The 15,630-nt window shown below is 45.5% G+C and overlaps 1 protein-coding gene across 1 annotated transcript in view; it reads right to left on the bottom strand.

The window, feature by feature from the left end:
* Positions 1-14,226, bottom strand: part of LOC108801345 (synapsin-1-like) — a 136,845-nt gene extending 122,619 nt beyond the window's left edge. The window contains exons 1-2 of the mRNA XM_018573271.1: positions 14,080-14,226; positions 13,762-14,036 (exon numbers count right to left, since the gene is read on the bottom strand). Of these exons, the coding sequence (XP_018428773.1) occupies positions 13,762-14,036; positions 14,080-14,226 (422 nt within the window). The remainder of the gene's footprint in view (positions 1-13,761; positions 14,037-14,079) is intronic.
* Positions 14,227-15,630: the final 1,404 nt, after the last annotated feature.

Here is a 15,630-nt window from a genome sequence, read left to right on the forward strand (position 1 = left end):
TATTCAAAGTCATGAGAAGGGACTACATGCAGGCATTTGCGAATAAAGCTGTTATCATAAGTAGTAACCAACATGGCTTCATGAAGGACCATTCATGTCAGACCAATCTACTAACATTTTATGAGTATTTATTTAGACAGAGGAATACCAGTAGACATGGTGTATCTGGACTTTGCTAAAGCATTTAATACAGTACCCCACAAACGTTTAATTCATAAACTAAGACCTATCGGTTTGGATGAAATTGTATGCACATGGGTGGGAAATTGGCAGCAAAAACAGAGGGTAGTAATAAATAGGCAGTTTTCCAATTGGGCAAAGGTTGTGAGTGGGGTGTCCTAGGGTTCGGTCCTGGAACCGATCCTGTTCAGCTTTTTCATTGACATAGAGACTTGAATACATAGTTCGATTTCGGTTTTCGCAGACGATACTAAACTGTGTAGGGCAGTAAATTCCAAACAGGAGATAATTGCACTTTAACGGGACGAAGATAAAATTGCGGCATGGGCTACAAGATGGTAAAAGCAATTTAATGTTAAAAAATGTAAGGTTATGCACATGGGAGCAAAGAACAAGTGCCCAAACTACTACTTGGGGGTTGCTAAATTAGTGAAGTCAAACATGGAAAAAGACCTGGGGGTCCTCATAGATCACAGATTTGGCAATAGTATGCAATGCCAAGCAGCAGTCAGCAAAGCAAACAGGATACAAAAGAGGGATTGTAGCAAGGGGTAGAAGAGTAATACTTCCACTTTATAAATCACTGGTTCGGCCTCATCTTGAGTTTGCTGTGCAGTTTTGGTCGCCAACTCTTAGGGCTAGTTCACACCAAGCGCGTTCCAGGAGCAGAGCAGAGCAGTTACAGAACGGATGAAAACTGCGTCCAATGTATTCCAATGGTATTTTGGGCTCTAGTTAACACCGCAGTGTTCAGTTCCAGAGCATGTAAAAAAAACTGCAGCAAGCCCTATTTTACCTGCTCTGTAACGCATGCAAATGCATCAAAACGCATGCAAACACACTGGAACGCACTGAAAGCCAATTTTAGGCCAAACCCCCCCTTTTTCTTTTACAAAAATGGCCCGGAACGCGTCAAAAAACGTGGCAGAACACACTGCACTGCATGTGCAGAAACTCATGCAGATCTGGTCTGCATTTGGTGTGAACAAGACCTTAGGAAAGATGTCCTCAAGCTTGCGAGAGTCCAGAGAAGTGCTACAAAATTAATTAAAGGAACAGAAGATCGCCTTCAAAAATTGTACTTATTCTCCTCTTGTTCAAAACAAGTTTATACTGAAAACTGTATTGAGAACACAAGGGCATAACAAGAGGTTAGAAGAGAGGGGTTTCAATCTTAGAGTTCGTAAAGGGTTTTTTCTGTTAGAGTAGTAAAACTGTGGAATTCCTCTCCACAGGCAGTGGTATCCACTAATAGTGTTCATAAATTCAAGAAACCTCTTGCTAAATTTCTTCTTTCGCTTAATATACAGACATATGGGAAGTGTTCGAGCCATATACAGTATATATATATATACAGACACACGCGCACACACATAGGTTGAACTGGATGGACCCGTGTCTTTATTCAACCTCACCTACTATGTTACTACCATGTTTCCCCCGAAAATAAGACACTGTCTTATATTTTTTTTTTATCCCCCAAAAAATCACACTAGGTTTTATTTTCGGGGGATGTCTTATTTTAAATACTGTCACACACAGTGTCACAATACCTACAGGCTGCAGCTATTCTGGAGCTCTCCTCTCTGATGCCGTACACAGTTCTCTGTGGGATCCCCGCCAGGGAGCCACCTCTCTCGTGGCAAGGCTGGACTGCACGGACCTCCAGTCAGAAGTTCCCTCAGTGACTGAGGCTCAGTCACCTCACTCAGACCCCACTGGCCATACGTTCCTTGCTGTGCTGCTGCCTGCATGGAAATATAGTTCTCTGCCCAGCGGCAGCTCTCTAAGCAAAGGCTGAGGCAGACAGGTGTCTGCTGATTTCGTGACAGGGGCGGCATGCGGGAGCTGCGGCGCAGCGGTTAGTCCCCGCCATGTACTCTGGTTGCTCTCTGGGCCACCCCCACACTAGGTCTTATTTTCAGGGTAAGTTTTATATTACAGGAATGTTTAAAAATAATACTAGGTCTTATTTTCGGGGTAGGCCTTATTTTCGGGGAAACACGGTAAGATTGTACATGAACAAACCCTTCTGCATTGAGGTTGATACCCCATCCATAGGAGTCTGTACCATCCATATTCTGTCCCCCATATAAGCTAGATGCGTTCTCTAAAAATCAAGAGTAGCTCGGAAATTCGTCGTGCGAACAGGGTCGACAGCCAATGAGCTGCCGGCTCTATTCAGGTATTAAAAAAGAAACAGTGGGGATTCCTTGATCAACATGCTCACAGTGTTGATGGAAGAATCTGCTCTATTTTTTTTTGTTCAGCCCGCGGTTTGAACGAAAAAAAAAAAAAATAGAGCAGTGTATGGCCAGCCTAAGTGTCTGTCTTCATCTAGGAAATCTTCAGGCTTAATGGCATGCCAACCTATATTGTCTCAGAGCGCTGGATCCAATTCACCTACTGTTCCCGGAAAGGCCTCAGTAAGTCTTTGGATACTCACTTTGCAGTTTTCCTTAGCTTATCATCCACAGTCTAATGGACAAACTGGGAGAAATAATCAAACCTTGGAAAAATCCCTTTGTGCCCTGTGTTCCCAGTGAACTTTGAGACTCCTTCCAGAAACTCCCATACACTCCTGTGACCCCTGCTTGCTCCATTTCCAGTGACCACTATGCACTTATGTGGCTCCAGTGACTCCTGTGTTTTCAGTGACCTATTCACAAGCAAACCGGAAAACCTGACCTAATGGATGCACACAGCCCAATCCCCTAACTGAGACTGATCTTGATATTGGGTAGATGCCAAACGTACAATTGATACTTTCAAAAAAGAGGTACATGACCAATTCCCCCTTCACAACATACCATGGCTGAGCACGTCTGAATCGGGAACTCTATTGCCATGGTCTTTTAATGCTTTTTGTTCTAGATGCTAATTAATACGTTGCTTTTCTGTATAGCTTGTATAATTAATTAGCAACTAGCTGAACTGTTTTGATCATATGTTCTCTATTCTATCAAAGAAAATAGTTGAAATCTGTAACATTGTTTTTATGTGCATCGTAGATGAAGTAATTAAACCAAAATCCCATCTGCAATTAAAAACAAGGAACTGACACAAATGAAGATAATTCATATGGAGATAATGAAGGTTTCCTTCCAATAAGGTGTGGGCGGGCCCTATGGCAGCCCTTAAGTTTTCAACCCACGTGAATCCTCACTGGATTCATCTGAGACTGAACAGGTTGACTTGAAGTAAACCTGTCATGTCCACCAAATTGCGTAAAATAACAATACTGGCAAAGTACTTACTCCTGCCTACAAAACATTTTGTTTTTACCTGGCCAATGACTATACAGGTCTTGATTTCTCTCCAAATTAAGATTTAGACCCTCTGCTCCCTGTGCTGTGCTATGCTATGCCCACTGCCATTCAACTGTCAATATGAGAACCTCTAAAGGCCACTCAGTGTCTGGCATTGGAATGTTAAGGAAGACTTTGGAGAACATGAAAGGGGTGGAGAAAAAATGGAGAGTAAAAAAAAAAAAATATATATATATATATAAAATATATAAAAATGTGAACTAACAAAAATCAATTTATACACTGAATACTATCATTACTGGTATTAGCCCCACACATTTCAATATGTTTCACTATAGTGGACTTTAAGCTCAATTTGGAGAGCGGTCAAGGCCTGTATACAGCTTGGGGATAGGCTAAAGAGTTCTCCTCAAGCATTAAGGAAATTATCTGAAGACATCCACTTTACCAGTAAGGTTTAGTGTGTACATTTTGTAAGACATGACAGGTTCACTTAAAAAGACCAGCAAGGTCTTAAAACATGAAAAGACTGGTTTGCAGTCATAATGACCACTGCCTACCACAAAAGAAAAAGTTCAATACAGCCAGTCATTGATTCCATGAGGGTAGTATCTACAGTTAAAATACATTTTACTGGCAGCACAAAGGAGAGTTGAACCACAGCTCTCACACAAAGCAATGGCCTGGCTCTCCAGTGGTCTGACATGTGCCCAGGGCCGGATTTCCCACAAGGCCAACCAATGCCAGGCTTCGGGGGAGCAGGGAGGAGAGGGGCAGCAGGGGTGTGGAATTCCTATCTCCCGATGCCCGGGACATGCAGTTCCGTGCGCCGGGTGGGTAGTTGTTTTCTACATTTAGCCCTGCTTTGGGCAAGCAGAACTAAATGTACAGCAGGGAAGCTGCTGCTTGTTTTGTACAAGTGCTCTCTGCGATCACAGGTCTGCTATTCTCCATGGGGGGGGGAGGGAGTTTGGCAGGTAGGGGGGCGCATTGAAGAACCTGGCCTTGGGGCAGCAGAGAGAGTAAATCCGGCCCTGCATATGCCCCCTCCCCCTCCATTCCCCAACACTGCTCTATAAAATATTGCTCTTGCTCCCAGCAACAGTGCTGTTGATTGGAGAAGTGTTTAAAAAGAAGTTGTGCATATTGCTGCTCGGTGCCGAGAAAAAATCTTGCATCGAGCCCTCTACTTCTTAGGTCCGCCACTGGATTTTATATCAATGTGTGAGGCAGATAAAGCTTTCTTTTGGCTGTAGTTAAATGAACACTAAACCTATGCGTTAAATCTTAAAAAAATTAATTTAAGTACATTAGCTATTAGCAATAATGTATCATATTTGTGTATCACTCGGCTGTATATCCTCAAATCATCTCTGAATTGGTGCTGACACTGTCCTACCTTCTGGAGGGTGGCTACTTTTGTTCCCCATGGTCCCTGTGTGTGTTGTAAAGTAGCCGCCACTCCAAGCTCGCTCCAGTGATGGACTACAATCTCATATTTAGTTTACTAATTTTTATTGAGATTGTAGACCATCACAAGAGCGAGCTTGCAGCGGTGACTACTTTACAACTCACACAGGGACCATGGGGAACAAAAGTAGCCATCCTCCAGAAGGAAGGACAGTGTCAGCACCAATTCAGAGATGATCTGAGCATCTACAGCCGAGTGATACACAAATAAACTACATCATAGGAAGCTGCATTAGGGAGGCCATAGTTCTACTTTAATTTTAACAAAGAATTATTACAGAATAACTACAGGTAAACATAGCACAGTAAAAATAACTGGATTTTTGATCAAACAATAAACATACCTTTTGTTTTCACTTTGGCCTTTGAACCAATGTTTACCTTTTTCCTACCTATAATGCATTTTCTAGCCATTTTTATTTTCTATATTATATTTATTCTCCCTGACTATGTCAGTCATATAAAGTAAATCATCCAGGAGCATCAAGAGACTACCGAAAGAATAAATCTCTTTGCTCCTGAGAAATCTAAGTGTTGGCAGTCATCTTATTGAAATCCAATTGATTTCAGTGTGCTGCATATTATATCACAGACAATGAGTAGTTAAATCCCTCTGTGACAAAAAAGATTAAATCGCCAGTGTAGCCCTTAGCTGAAAACTGAATTTTTTATGTCTGGCCGAGTCTACTAAAGATCTGAATCAGAGCCACTTTTAGAAGCACTGAATCATATCAAACAATAGGTCACAGTGGAGCCATATACATTTTATTTTCTGGGGTAGAACTTCAAATGAAAGTAATGCAGATGCACCATAAGATGCCTGCTCCCACCTTGACAACACTTCCCTACTGCTTAACCTGATGCTACAATTAATATTGCATAGTATTAGACTTCCCTCCCCACTGCGCATGTGACAACGCTCAGGTCTGGCTAATGACTGCTAGGACACCACAAACTGCAATCTGAGAGGCAGGAGGTAAAATACATGTGTTCATGTGGATCAGGGTAGCAGGGCAGTTCTGACTATGTAGGAGGAAGCAGCTGGGGAGTGCTGACTAGGTGGAAGAAGACAACTGGAGTGCTGACTAGGCAGGAGTAGGCAACCAGGGAGTGCTGACTACTGACTTGGTAGAAGCAGGCAGCCAGGGAGTGCTGACTAGGTACAAGCAGGCAGCTGGGGAGTGCTTACTAGGTAGAAGCCGGCAGCCAGGGACTGCTGACTAGGCAGGAATAGGCAACCAGGGAGTGCTGACTACTGACATGGTAGAAGCAGGCAGCCAGGGAGTGCTGACTAGGTAGAAGCAGGCAGCCAGGGAGTGCTTACTAGGCAGAAGTAGGCAACCAGAGAGTACTGACTTGGTAGGAGCAAGCATCCAGGGAGTGCTAACTTGGTAGGTGCAAGCAGCCGGGGAATGCTGACTACGTAGAAGCAGGCAGCCAGGGAGTGCATACTAGGCAGAAGTAGGCAACCAGAGAGTACTGACTTGGTAGGAGCAAGCATCCAGGGAGTGCTAACTTGGTAGGAGCAAGCATCCAGGGAGTGCTAACTTGGTAGGTGCAAGCAGCCGGGGAATGCTGACTACGTAGAAGCAGGCAGCTGGGGAGTGCTGTCTGGGTAGTTAGCCAGGGAATGTTGACTAGGTTGGAGCAGGCAGCCAGGGAGTTTTGAATAGTTGGAAGCAGGCAGCGAGGGAGTGCTGACTAGGAGCAAGCACGTGGGGAGTGTTGACAAGGAAGAAGCAGGCAGCCAGGAGGTTCGGAGTGGGTAGAATCAGGCAGTCACAGTTTGCAGGCTAAGTATGAGTAGGCAGTCAGGGAATTTTGAATATGTAAAAGCAGGCAGCCAGGAAGTTGTGTAGGCAGTCTGGGAATTTTGAATATGTAAAAGCAGGCAGCCAGGGTGTCCTGACTAGGAGCAGGCAGCTAGGGAGTGTTGACTAGGTAGGAGCAGAGAGCCAGAATGTGCTAAATAGGTAGGAGCAGACACATTACGGTGTTGACTACAGAGCTTCTCCATCATTTTCATTACTTCTTGCACAGTACAGAGTCCTGAGAAAGAGTGGGATAAAATTCTACCTGCATCGGCATGCAAATGCATTCAAAATGATTCACCTATGGTGCTGAATAAATAACCATATACAAACAAGCCTGGTAGAAGCACTTATTCACTTACCTACATTGCTTTACAAAATCCACTTTACTGCGGTCAGCCTTCTAAATCAATATTCCTAGTCCCATGCCAATCATATAAAATGCATTTTACATTAACAGTCATTGAATGTCTTAAGCTGATTTAGTCTACCCAATGTTCACATTGTCTTACACACGTTCTATAGTGCTGACCTCCCTATGCCCTTTCTCTTGGCTGTCCAAGCCCTGCCTGCTCTCTTCCCATTATTGGAATTCATTGTGTTCATTTCCTAGTCTAATTCCCACATCAGCTCTTATATTACCCATAATTCTCCCCACTACATCTATACACCTCTTTCTGGCTGATCATGTGCAAAAGATCTAAAGATGGTCACACACTGTTCAGTCATAAGACTTCTGTTCTGTTTGATCCCGATGCAATCTGAATGTTTTACAGGACCACACGGGATATTGATTACATTATTAGAATGCTTGCTTCAGCTCATGGAGCCCTTGTGCTTGTCTGATCGTTCATGGCTTACAATCAATCAGGATATGCACGTGTTGGATGATGTGTGGAAGTATCACAAGGAATGAACTCAAGCTGGCCACAAACACGTTACAATTGTTAATTATTTAATGCAAATATAATTTTTCATTTTTTGCGTGCCTTCATTTTTTTACCTTTTCGCAAAAAGGCGCAATTTCAAATGTGCTAATATTTGTTATTTATTAAGTCAATGCAGTTTTATTTTTTAGATTTAGTCAGAAAATATATATTTTTTGTGCACTGATAGTGATTTTAGTGCTTTATCAATTAAATTGTGTATTTTTATCGGTTTAATATTAATTTGAGAAACATGTGCGCAATTATTGCAGGGCCTACAAATTTAGTAGCACCATCTTTTTATTCTACCGGGCCTGCGCTTTCAGAAAATATATGGTTTGGGGGGTCTTTTACAAACACTAGCAGTTGAAAATCAAATCAATGGGAAAAATTGCAAAAATGGCTTGGCCAGCTGAGGTACAAAATGTTCCGGAGGGCTTGGCAGCAAAAGGGTTAATGATATTTTTATTTTTTTTATAATAGTGGCACACTCCTTAGCCAGATAAAGAAAGAAATCTTCCATCTCACTCTATAAGTATTCCAATGACTCCATCCAGAAGGTCGGTGTAAATCAGTCATCTTGCCAAAACACAAATGTCCCGCAATCAACAAAGACCTGCATGTAAAAAAGTCACTGCCCAGACCGCAAGGTCAAATCTTCTATCAGGTAATTCCTCTCTATGGCAATATTTTGTCTACTGGATTGCACAGAATTCCCAGCATGCTGCAAAATCTATAAGACTATTCGACGGCATCATCATAAAAATCCCTGTGTACAGTCACAGCATTACCAGAGGGTCAAAAGTCACCAAACTTTGATGCATCTCATGCTAATGTTGCCGTCTTCGTGTATTTCTCTGCAACAATCTTCTTAAAGCGGACCTTTGCACTCAAAAATCTAATTCTACCAATGCATCCCTCTATGTATGATGATGAATAATAACTTCATCAGGTGTAAAATGCTGTGGTTATGAAATACTTACACTTACAGAGCATTTACTTCCTTCTTTGAAAGTGCAAAATGACTTCAGTTTGCCAAAGCAATGCACACTGGGATTGCCTTGTCATCAGCAGAGCATCAGCAGAGCATCGCTGGGAAATCTCATGAGATCTCAGGGAAAGGCATTTTCCTCCCCTGAGATAATGTGCATGGTCACATGTCCTAGTCACATGTGCCAGAGTTCCAGGAAGTAATAGGAGAGCTAGTAATCTGCCCTTAGTAAACATGGCCACTGTGAGAAGACTGGGGAAGAAAAGAAAAATCAGGTATGATAATACCAAATAATACGAAGCCGGCACTTATCTAGAAGTATGTGTTTGTAGATTGTCATTACTAAACATTTCTAAGGCCTCATGCACACACAACGCAAGAGCAAAATTGTATATATGCGTATGTATACGCACGTATGCGTGCATTATATGCAATCCCAGAATGCATCATTCATAATAGAAATTTTCATGAACTGTACGCGCGTATGTGCGTAAAATACGCATAAATATGCTGCCCTGACACATCTCGGGTCCATTCTGTTTTTGCGCAACTTTATGCTACGCAAATATACGGCTTCATACGCAGCTATGTGTATGGAGCCATTTATTTGCATATGGGACAATACGCACGTACGCGCATACACGTAGCGTATTGTGCTGCAGTGTGAATGAGGCCTAAAGGTGTGAGTGTTGTTATTTTTAAGATATGTGTAATGGTCCGCTTTAAAAAGGTCAGCCCACCTTTAACTGATATCTCAGTTTTTTTTTTACAGCTCCTGAGGTGAGATTTCTGCATACCTAGGCTTCCTTTGCTCACCTTCTACAAATACTAGTTGCCTGGCTTCAGAGTATTCTGAGTCACCTTCCCAAAATGAATAGAGAGTAAGGTTAGTCAAAGTGCAGTCACCACTCCTGAACTGCATGCTTCCTTCCGGGTCAATGACTCAGAATGTACTCAAAGTGGACCTATAGCCCTCATGCACACTGGAATCGGCCGGCACGTACAGCTCCGTGCAGCGTGCAGGGCCGTATCGGGCAGCTCCCGGGAAGGACAGGTGCTGCGTGTGATTAGTCTCTATGGGACAAGGATAACATAGACACCGGCATTCCAAGCAATGAATCAATGGCGTTTGTTTATTGACGCATGAAACATAGCACAATGCATCAAAAAGAAACGTTTCGGGGGTCTCCATGGGACTGCGCGGCCGTACGCCCCCTACGCTCACCCGCCCTGCACGTGCGTGCGTGAGCTTACTTGTCCGCTGACAGAATGGATCCTGTCTGCGCCCAAGCCAGGAAACACGCACCCCTACGGACCTGCACTTCAGGTGAACTTAGGGGGGCGTATGGCCGCGTAGTCCCATAGAGAAGGACGGGGGCAGCGTACTAATCACACGCAGCACCTGTCCTTCCCGGGAGCTGCTCGGTACGGCCGTGCACGCAGCATGAATCTGTACGTGCGGGCCCATTCAAGTGTGAATGAAGGCTTACCCCACTGACTAAAAATCCCATCAGCATCCAGCTCTGCATTCTTATATGAAATCATCTTACATTCATTAGTTAAACAAACATGGAGGCCCCTATGATTAAGCCAGATCAGTGAAACGCGTGAGTGGTTGTACGCATGGGAAGATGTTCCACAACATGTATTTGTTACTTCAATAAAGAACTGTTTTATCCATGGTGATCCATGGAAGCGCGGCTTGTTTTTGAGAAGAATTAAAATAAAACCATGTTTGTTTAATGAATGAATGTAAGATGGTTTCATATCAGCATGCAGCGGTGATTTTTGTATGAAAGGGGATAAAGGTCCGCTTTAAGCTCAGGCTGTCATTGACCCGCCTCAGCCTGCGATTGGACAGTGAAAGAGAAGCAGCACAGTTATGAGCTCATCGCTCTGCTTTCACCTCCTTTCCGCATGCTCCTAGTCAGCACATGACCTGATTGGGTCCTTGAGTTGCTTCCTTTACTCCCACTCTGAGCTCTGCTGTACAGGGACTGCAAGGGGCTGGTAACAAGTCAAATTCAGTTAGTTTCTTACACCACTTACATTAAAAACACATTTCAGGACGTAGTAATGAATACAGATCTGCATTATATTGTGTCATTTATGAACAGAGTGTGATTGGCTCCTTTGTTCTACTTTAGTCTGCACATTGCTTATTATACATGATTCCCTGGGGAAATGGTCCGCCATGTAAACTATCCCCTGGCAATACTTGACAACTCGTCCTCAGCATCCTGATTTGTTGCTCAATGTTACTGCTTTCTGCACATCAATATATCTTGTAGCACGTTTACTTCAGAGCATCACCCTTCAGAGACAAGCCCATCAGTACAGCCAAACGTATACAATACACGCCTAAAATATGCAGAATCATGGAATACACAAGCAATTGACACATAACATAACAATACTGATATCTCCCTAAACCTTTATTTGTCTCTTAAAATGATGTTTGCTTCCTATGTCCCTGGCCTTAATTGCTCTTCCATCCATCCATCCAGATTTCCAGCCCTCTCTCTATATTTCCCATCTGTTAAAGCCTGCTCTCCTCTTCTCAACATCCCCACTTCCACCATATTTGCTGACCTTTCACCCCCCATCCATCAGTCATTGTTCTTTTATGTTGACCATTGATCGTAATGTGACCACATTTCTGTATTCCTTCCCACCATTCCTGTGTTTCTCACATCCTACATCCTTATCATCTTCTTCCCCCAGTCCTCTTTCATCTGTGTCTGCTGTTCCATATCCTTCACAATCTCACTTCCCCTCCCCCAACTGACCGCAAACCACCGACACCTACCCCAGTTCTCCACAATGCCCTTATATTGCCTTCCCCCTCCCTACTCCTTCTTGGTGCCCAGCGTTTACAGTTCCTCTCCTCCCTTTGCCAGTCCTTGCCACCCCCTAACCTGTTCTGCTTGTTAACTACCACCCTGCCTATGCCAACACCACAGTCTCTGCCATCCTCTTATAAAGGACACCTTCTAAGGGCCCAGAATCTACAATGTCCCCCTGCAATTCTTCCCAGTTCCTGATATTCCTATGTCTCTTCTGCTAAATCTTGTCATCATCATCATCATCATCATCATCATCAGATATCCCTGTACCCAGCCCCTGCTGGAGGATCCCTAATCTTCATACACTTCTTCTGCCTACACCAGTCCCTGGCACCTTATACCATCCTCTACCACTCTCCCTATGCCAGTCTCTACCACCCTTCCCAGGCCAGACCCTACTGTGCTTCCTATGCTCCTCTTACCCCCCTCCTGATGTCCAGAACACCCCGTGTTTAGACAATATAATCCTCCTGTGTGCCAATCCATACTACCCCGCTGTATGCCAGTCCACACTCCCCCGCTGTATGCCAGTGCATACTACCCCGCTATATGCCAGTCCATACTACCCCGCTGTGTGCCAATCCATACTACCCCGCTGTATGCCAGTCCATACTACCCCGATGTATGCCAGTCCATACTACCCCGCTATATGCCAGTCCATACTACCCCACTGTATGCCAGTCCATACTACCCCACTGTATGCCAGTCCATACTACCCCACTGTATGCCAGTGCATACTACCCCACTATATGCCAGTCCATACTACCCCACTGTATGCCAGTGCATACTACCCCACTGTATGCCAGTGCATACTACCCCACTGAATGCCAGTGCATACTACCCTGCTGTATGCAAGTCCATACTACCCCGTTGTATGCCAGACCACACTACCCCACTGTATGCCAGTGCATACTACCCTGCTGTATGCCAGTCCATACTACCCCGCTGTATGCCAGTCCATACTACCCTGTTGTATGCCAGTCCATACTACCCCGCTGTATGCCAGTCCATACTACCCCACTGTGTGCCAGCCTATACTACCCCGCTGTGTGCCAGCCTATACTACCCCGCTGTATGCCAGCCCGTACAACCCCCTCTACCCGGGTCTGGTCTCTGGTACCCTTAGATGTCCCTTGGACGTATTTCTACTAAATCCCTATCTGCTCAGTGTGTCAGTCCCCATGACCCTTCCCACACCACTGTACCTATGATCCTTACCCCTGTCCTTTTTATTCTCCCTGCATCAGTCTCTATCATCCTTATCCCCAACCAAATACTTCTCCCTATGCCAGTCTCTATCATCCTTCTCCCCATTCTAATACTTCTCTCTTGCCAGTCTCTATCATCCTTCTCCCCATCCTAATACTTCTTTTTGTGCCCGCCCCTATCATCCTTCTACCCATCCTAATTCTGCTCCCTGTGCCAGTCTCTATCATCCTTCTCCTCATCCTAATACTTCTCCCCATGCCAGTCCCCATCATCCTTCTCCCCATCATAATACTTCTCCCCATGCCAGTCCCTATCATCCTTCTCCCCGTCATACTTCTCCCTGTGCCAGTCTCTATCATCCTTCTCCCCGCCCTAATACTTCTCACCATGCTAGTCCCTATCATCTTTCTCCCCGCCCTAATACTTCTCACCATGCTAGTCTCTATCATCCTTCTCCCCATCCTAATACTACTCCCTGCGCCAGTCTCTATCATCCTTCTCCCCATCCTAATACTTCTCCTTGTGCCAGTCCCTATCATCCTTCTCCCCATCCTAATACTTCTCCCCGTGCCAGTCCCTATCATCCTTCTCCCCATGCCAGTTCCTATCATCCTTATTCTCATCCTAATACTTCTCACCATGCCAGTCCCTATCATCCTTCTCCCCATCCTAATACTTCTCCACGTACCAGTCTCTATCATCCATCTCCCCATCCTAATACTTCTCCCTGTACAAGTCCCTATCATCCTTATTCTAATCTTAATACTTCTCCCTGTGCCAATCCCCATCCTCTTTATACCCTTCATTCTCTCTGTGCCAGTCATTTATGTCATTGCTTATCATCCTCCTTGTGCCAGTCCAGATCCATCTTACCTGTGTCAGTCCCAACCATCCCTATCCTCACTAAACCTGTCCCTATCATCCTTGTGCCAGTCCTGATCATTCTCCATATGCCAGTCTGCACTCCCTGACACCCCCATATTTCTGTCCTTTCCTTCCCTGATAATGCTCCTTGTCCCCATTCCCTTCCATGCCAGCCCCCCTTTCCCCGGTTCTCACCAGTCGGTGTGCGGCTCGTCAATGACCAGCAGTAGTTTGGCCCCCCTGGACACCGCCCCGGAGACACCCCCGGCCGCGGTAGACACCTGCTCGCTGAGGGCAGCGGTGGTCTGCTTGACAGCATTGGAGAGAGAGGAGAAAAAGCCCCCTCCTCCCCCTCCGCTGGGCTCCGGGGACACGGCGGGGGGCCCCGGGGAAACGGAGGGAGACCACACCCCCGCGGCGGAGAGTGTAGGGCTCCTTCGACCGCAGCGACTGCACAAAGCTGGAGCGTACTATGATCAAAAGGGGGGAGGCAGGGCGGTGAGGTTGAATCACCTGCATTGTAAGTCCCCCTGTGATGTTGCAGAATGGAGCGCTCTGGTACCCAGAGGAAGCGAAGAAGAGATGAAAGTGCTCAGAGAGAGGACGATGGGGTGCCAGCACCTTCATTGGGGGCAGCCTGATACTAGGATGGGGAGCCATCGCCATCATAGGGGCAGCCTGATACTAGGATGGAGAGCCAGCACCTTCATAGGGGCTGCCTGATACTAGGATGGAGAGATAGCGCCAACATAGAGGCAGCCTGATACATGGATGGAGAGACAGCACCTTCATAGGGCAGCCTGATACTAGAATGGAGAGGCAGCAGCTTCATAGGGGCTGCCTGATACTAGGATGGAGATACAGCACCAACATAGAGGCAGCCTAATACATGGATGGAGAGACAGCACCTTCATAGGGCAGCCTGATAGAAGGATGGAGATTCAGCACCTTCATAAAGGCAGCCTGATACATGGATGGAGATACAGCACCTTCATAGAGGCAGCCTGATACTAGAATGGAGAGAAAGCAGCTTCATAGGGGCAGCCTGATACTAGGATGGAGAGACAGCACCTTCATAGGGCAGACTGATAGAAGGATGGAGATTCAGCACCTTCATAGAGGCAGCCTGATACATGGATGGAGATACAGCACCTTCATAGGGGCAGCCTGATACTAGGATGGAGAGACAGCACCTTCATAGGGACAGCCTGATACTAGGATGGAGAGCCAGCACCTTCATAGGAGCAGCCTGATACTAGGATGGAGAGACAGCACCTTCATAGGGCAGCCTGATACATGGATGGAGATACAGCAGCTTCATGGGGGCAGCCTGATACTAGAATGGAGAGACAGCAGCTTCATAGAGGCAGCCTGATACTAGGATGGAGAGACAGCAGCTTCATAGGGGCAGCCTGATACTAGAATGGAGACACAGCAGCTTCATAGGGGCAGCCTGATACTAGGATGGAGAGACAGCACCTTCATAGGGGCAGCCTGATAGAAGGATGGAGAGACAGCACCTTCATAGGGGCAGCCTGATACTAGGATGGAGAGATAGCGCCATCATAGGAGCAGCCTTATACTAGGATGGAGAGACAGCACCAACATAGAGGCAGCCTGATACATGGATGGAGATACAGCACCTTCATAGGGGCAGCCTGATACTAGAATGGAGAGACAGCACCTTCATAGGGGCAGCTTGATAATAGGATGGAGAGACAGCACCTTCATAGGGGCAGCCTGATAGAAGGATGGAGAGACAGCACCTTCATAGGGGCAGCCTGATACTAGGATGGAGAGACAGCGCCATCATAGGAGCAGCCTGATACTAGGATGCAGAGACAGCACCATCATATGGGGAGTATGATACATGGATGGAGAGATAGCACCTTCATAGGGGCAGCCTGATACTATGAAGGGACAGCACTAGACATGTGCACTGCCAAAAAATTTGTTTCGTTTCGTTTTAAATTCGGATTTGTGTTATTTCGTTTTTTAGGATTCGGGTGTGAAAGTCAATTCGGATTCGGAATTCGGATTCGGACGAAATTCGGTAGCGTTCGT

The sequence above is a fragment of the Nanorana parkeri genome, unplaced genomic scaffold (assembly GCF_000935625.1).
Source record: "Nanorana parkeri isolate BGI_ZX_2015 unplaced genomic scaffold, ASM93562v1 scaffold2310, whole genome shotgun sequence".
NCBI classification, from domain to species: domain Eukaryota; kingdom Metazoa; phylum Chordata; class Amphibia; order Anura; family Dicroglossidae; genus Nanorana; species Nanorana parkeri.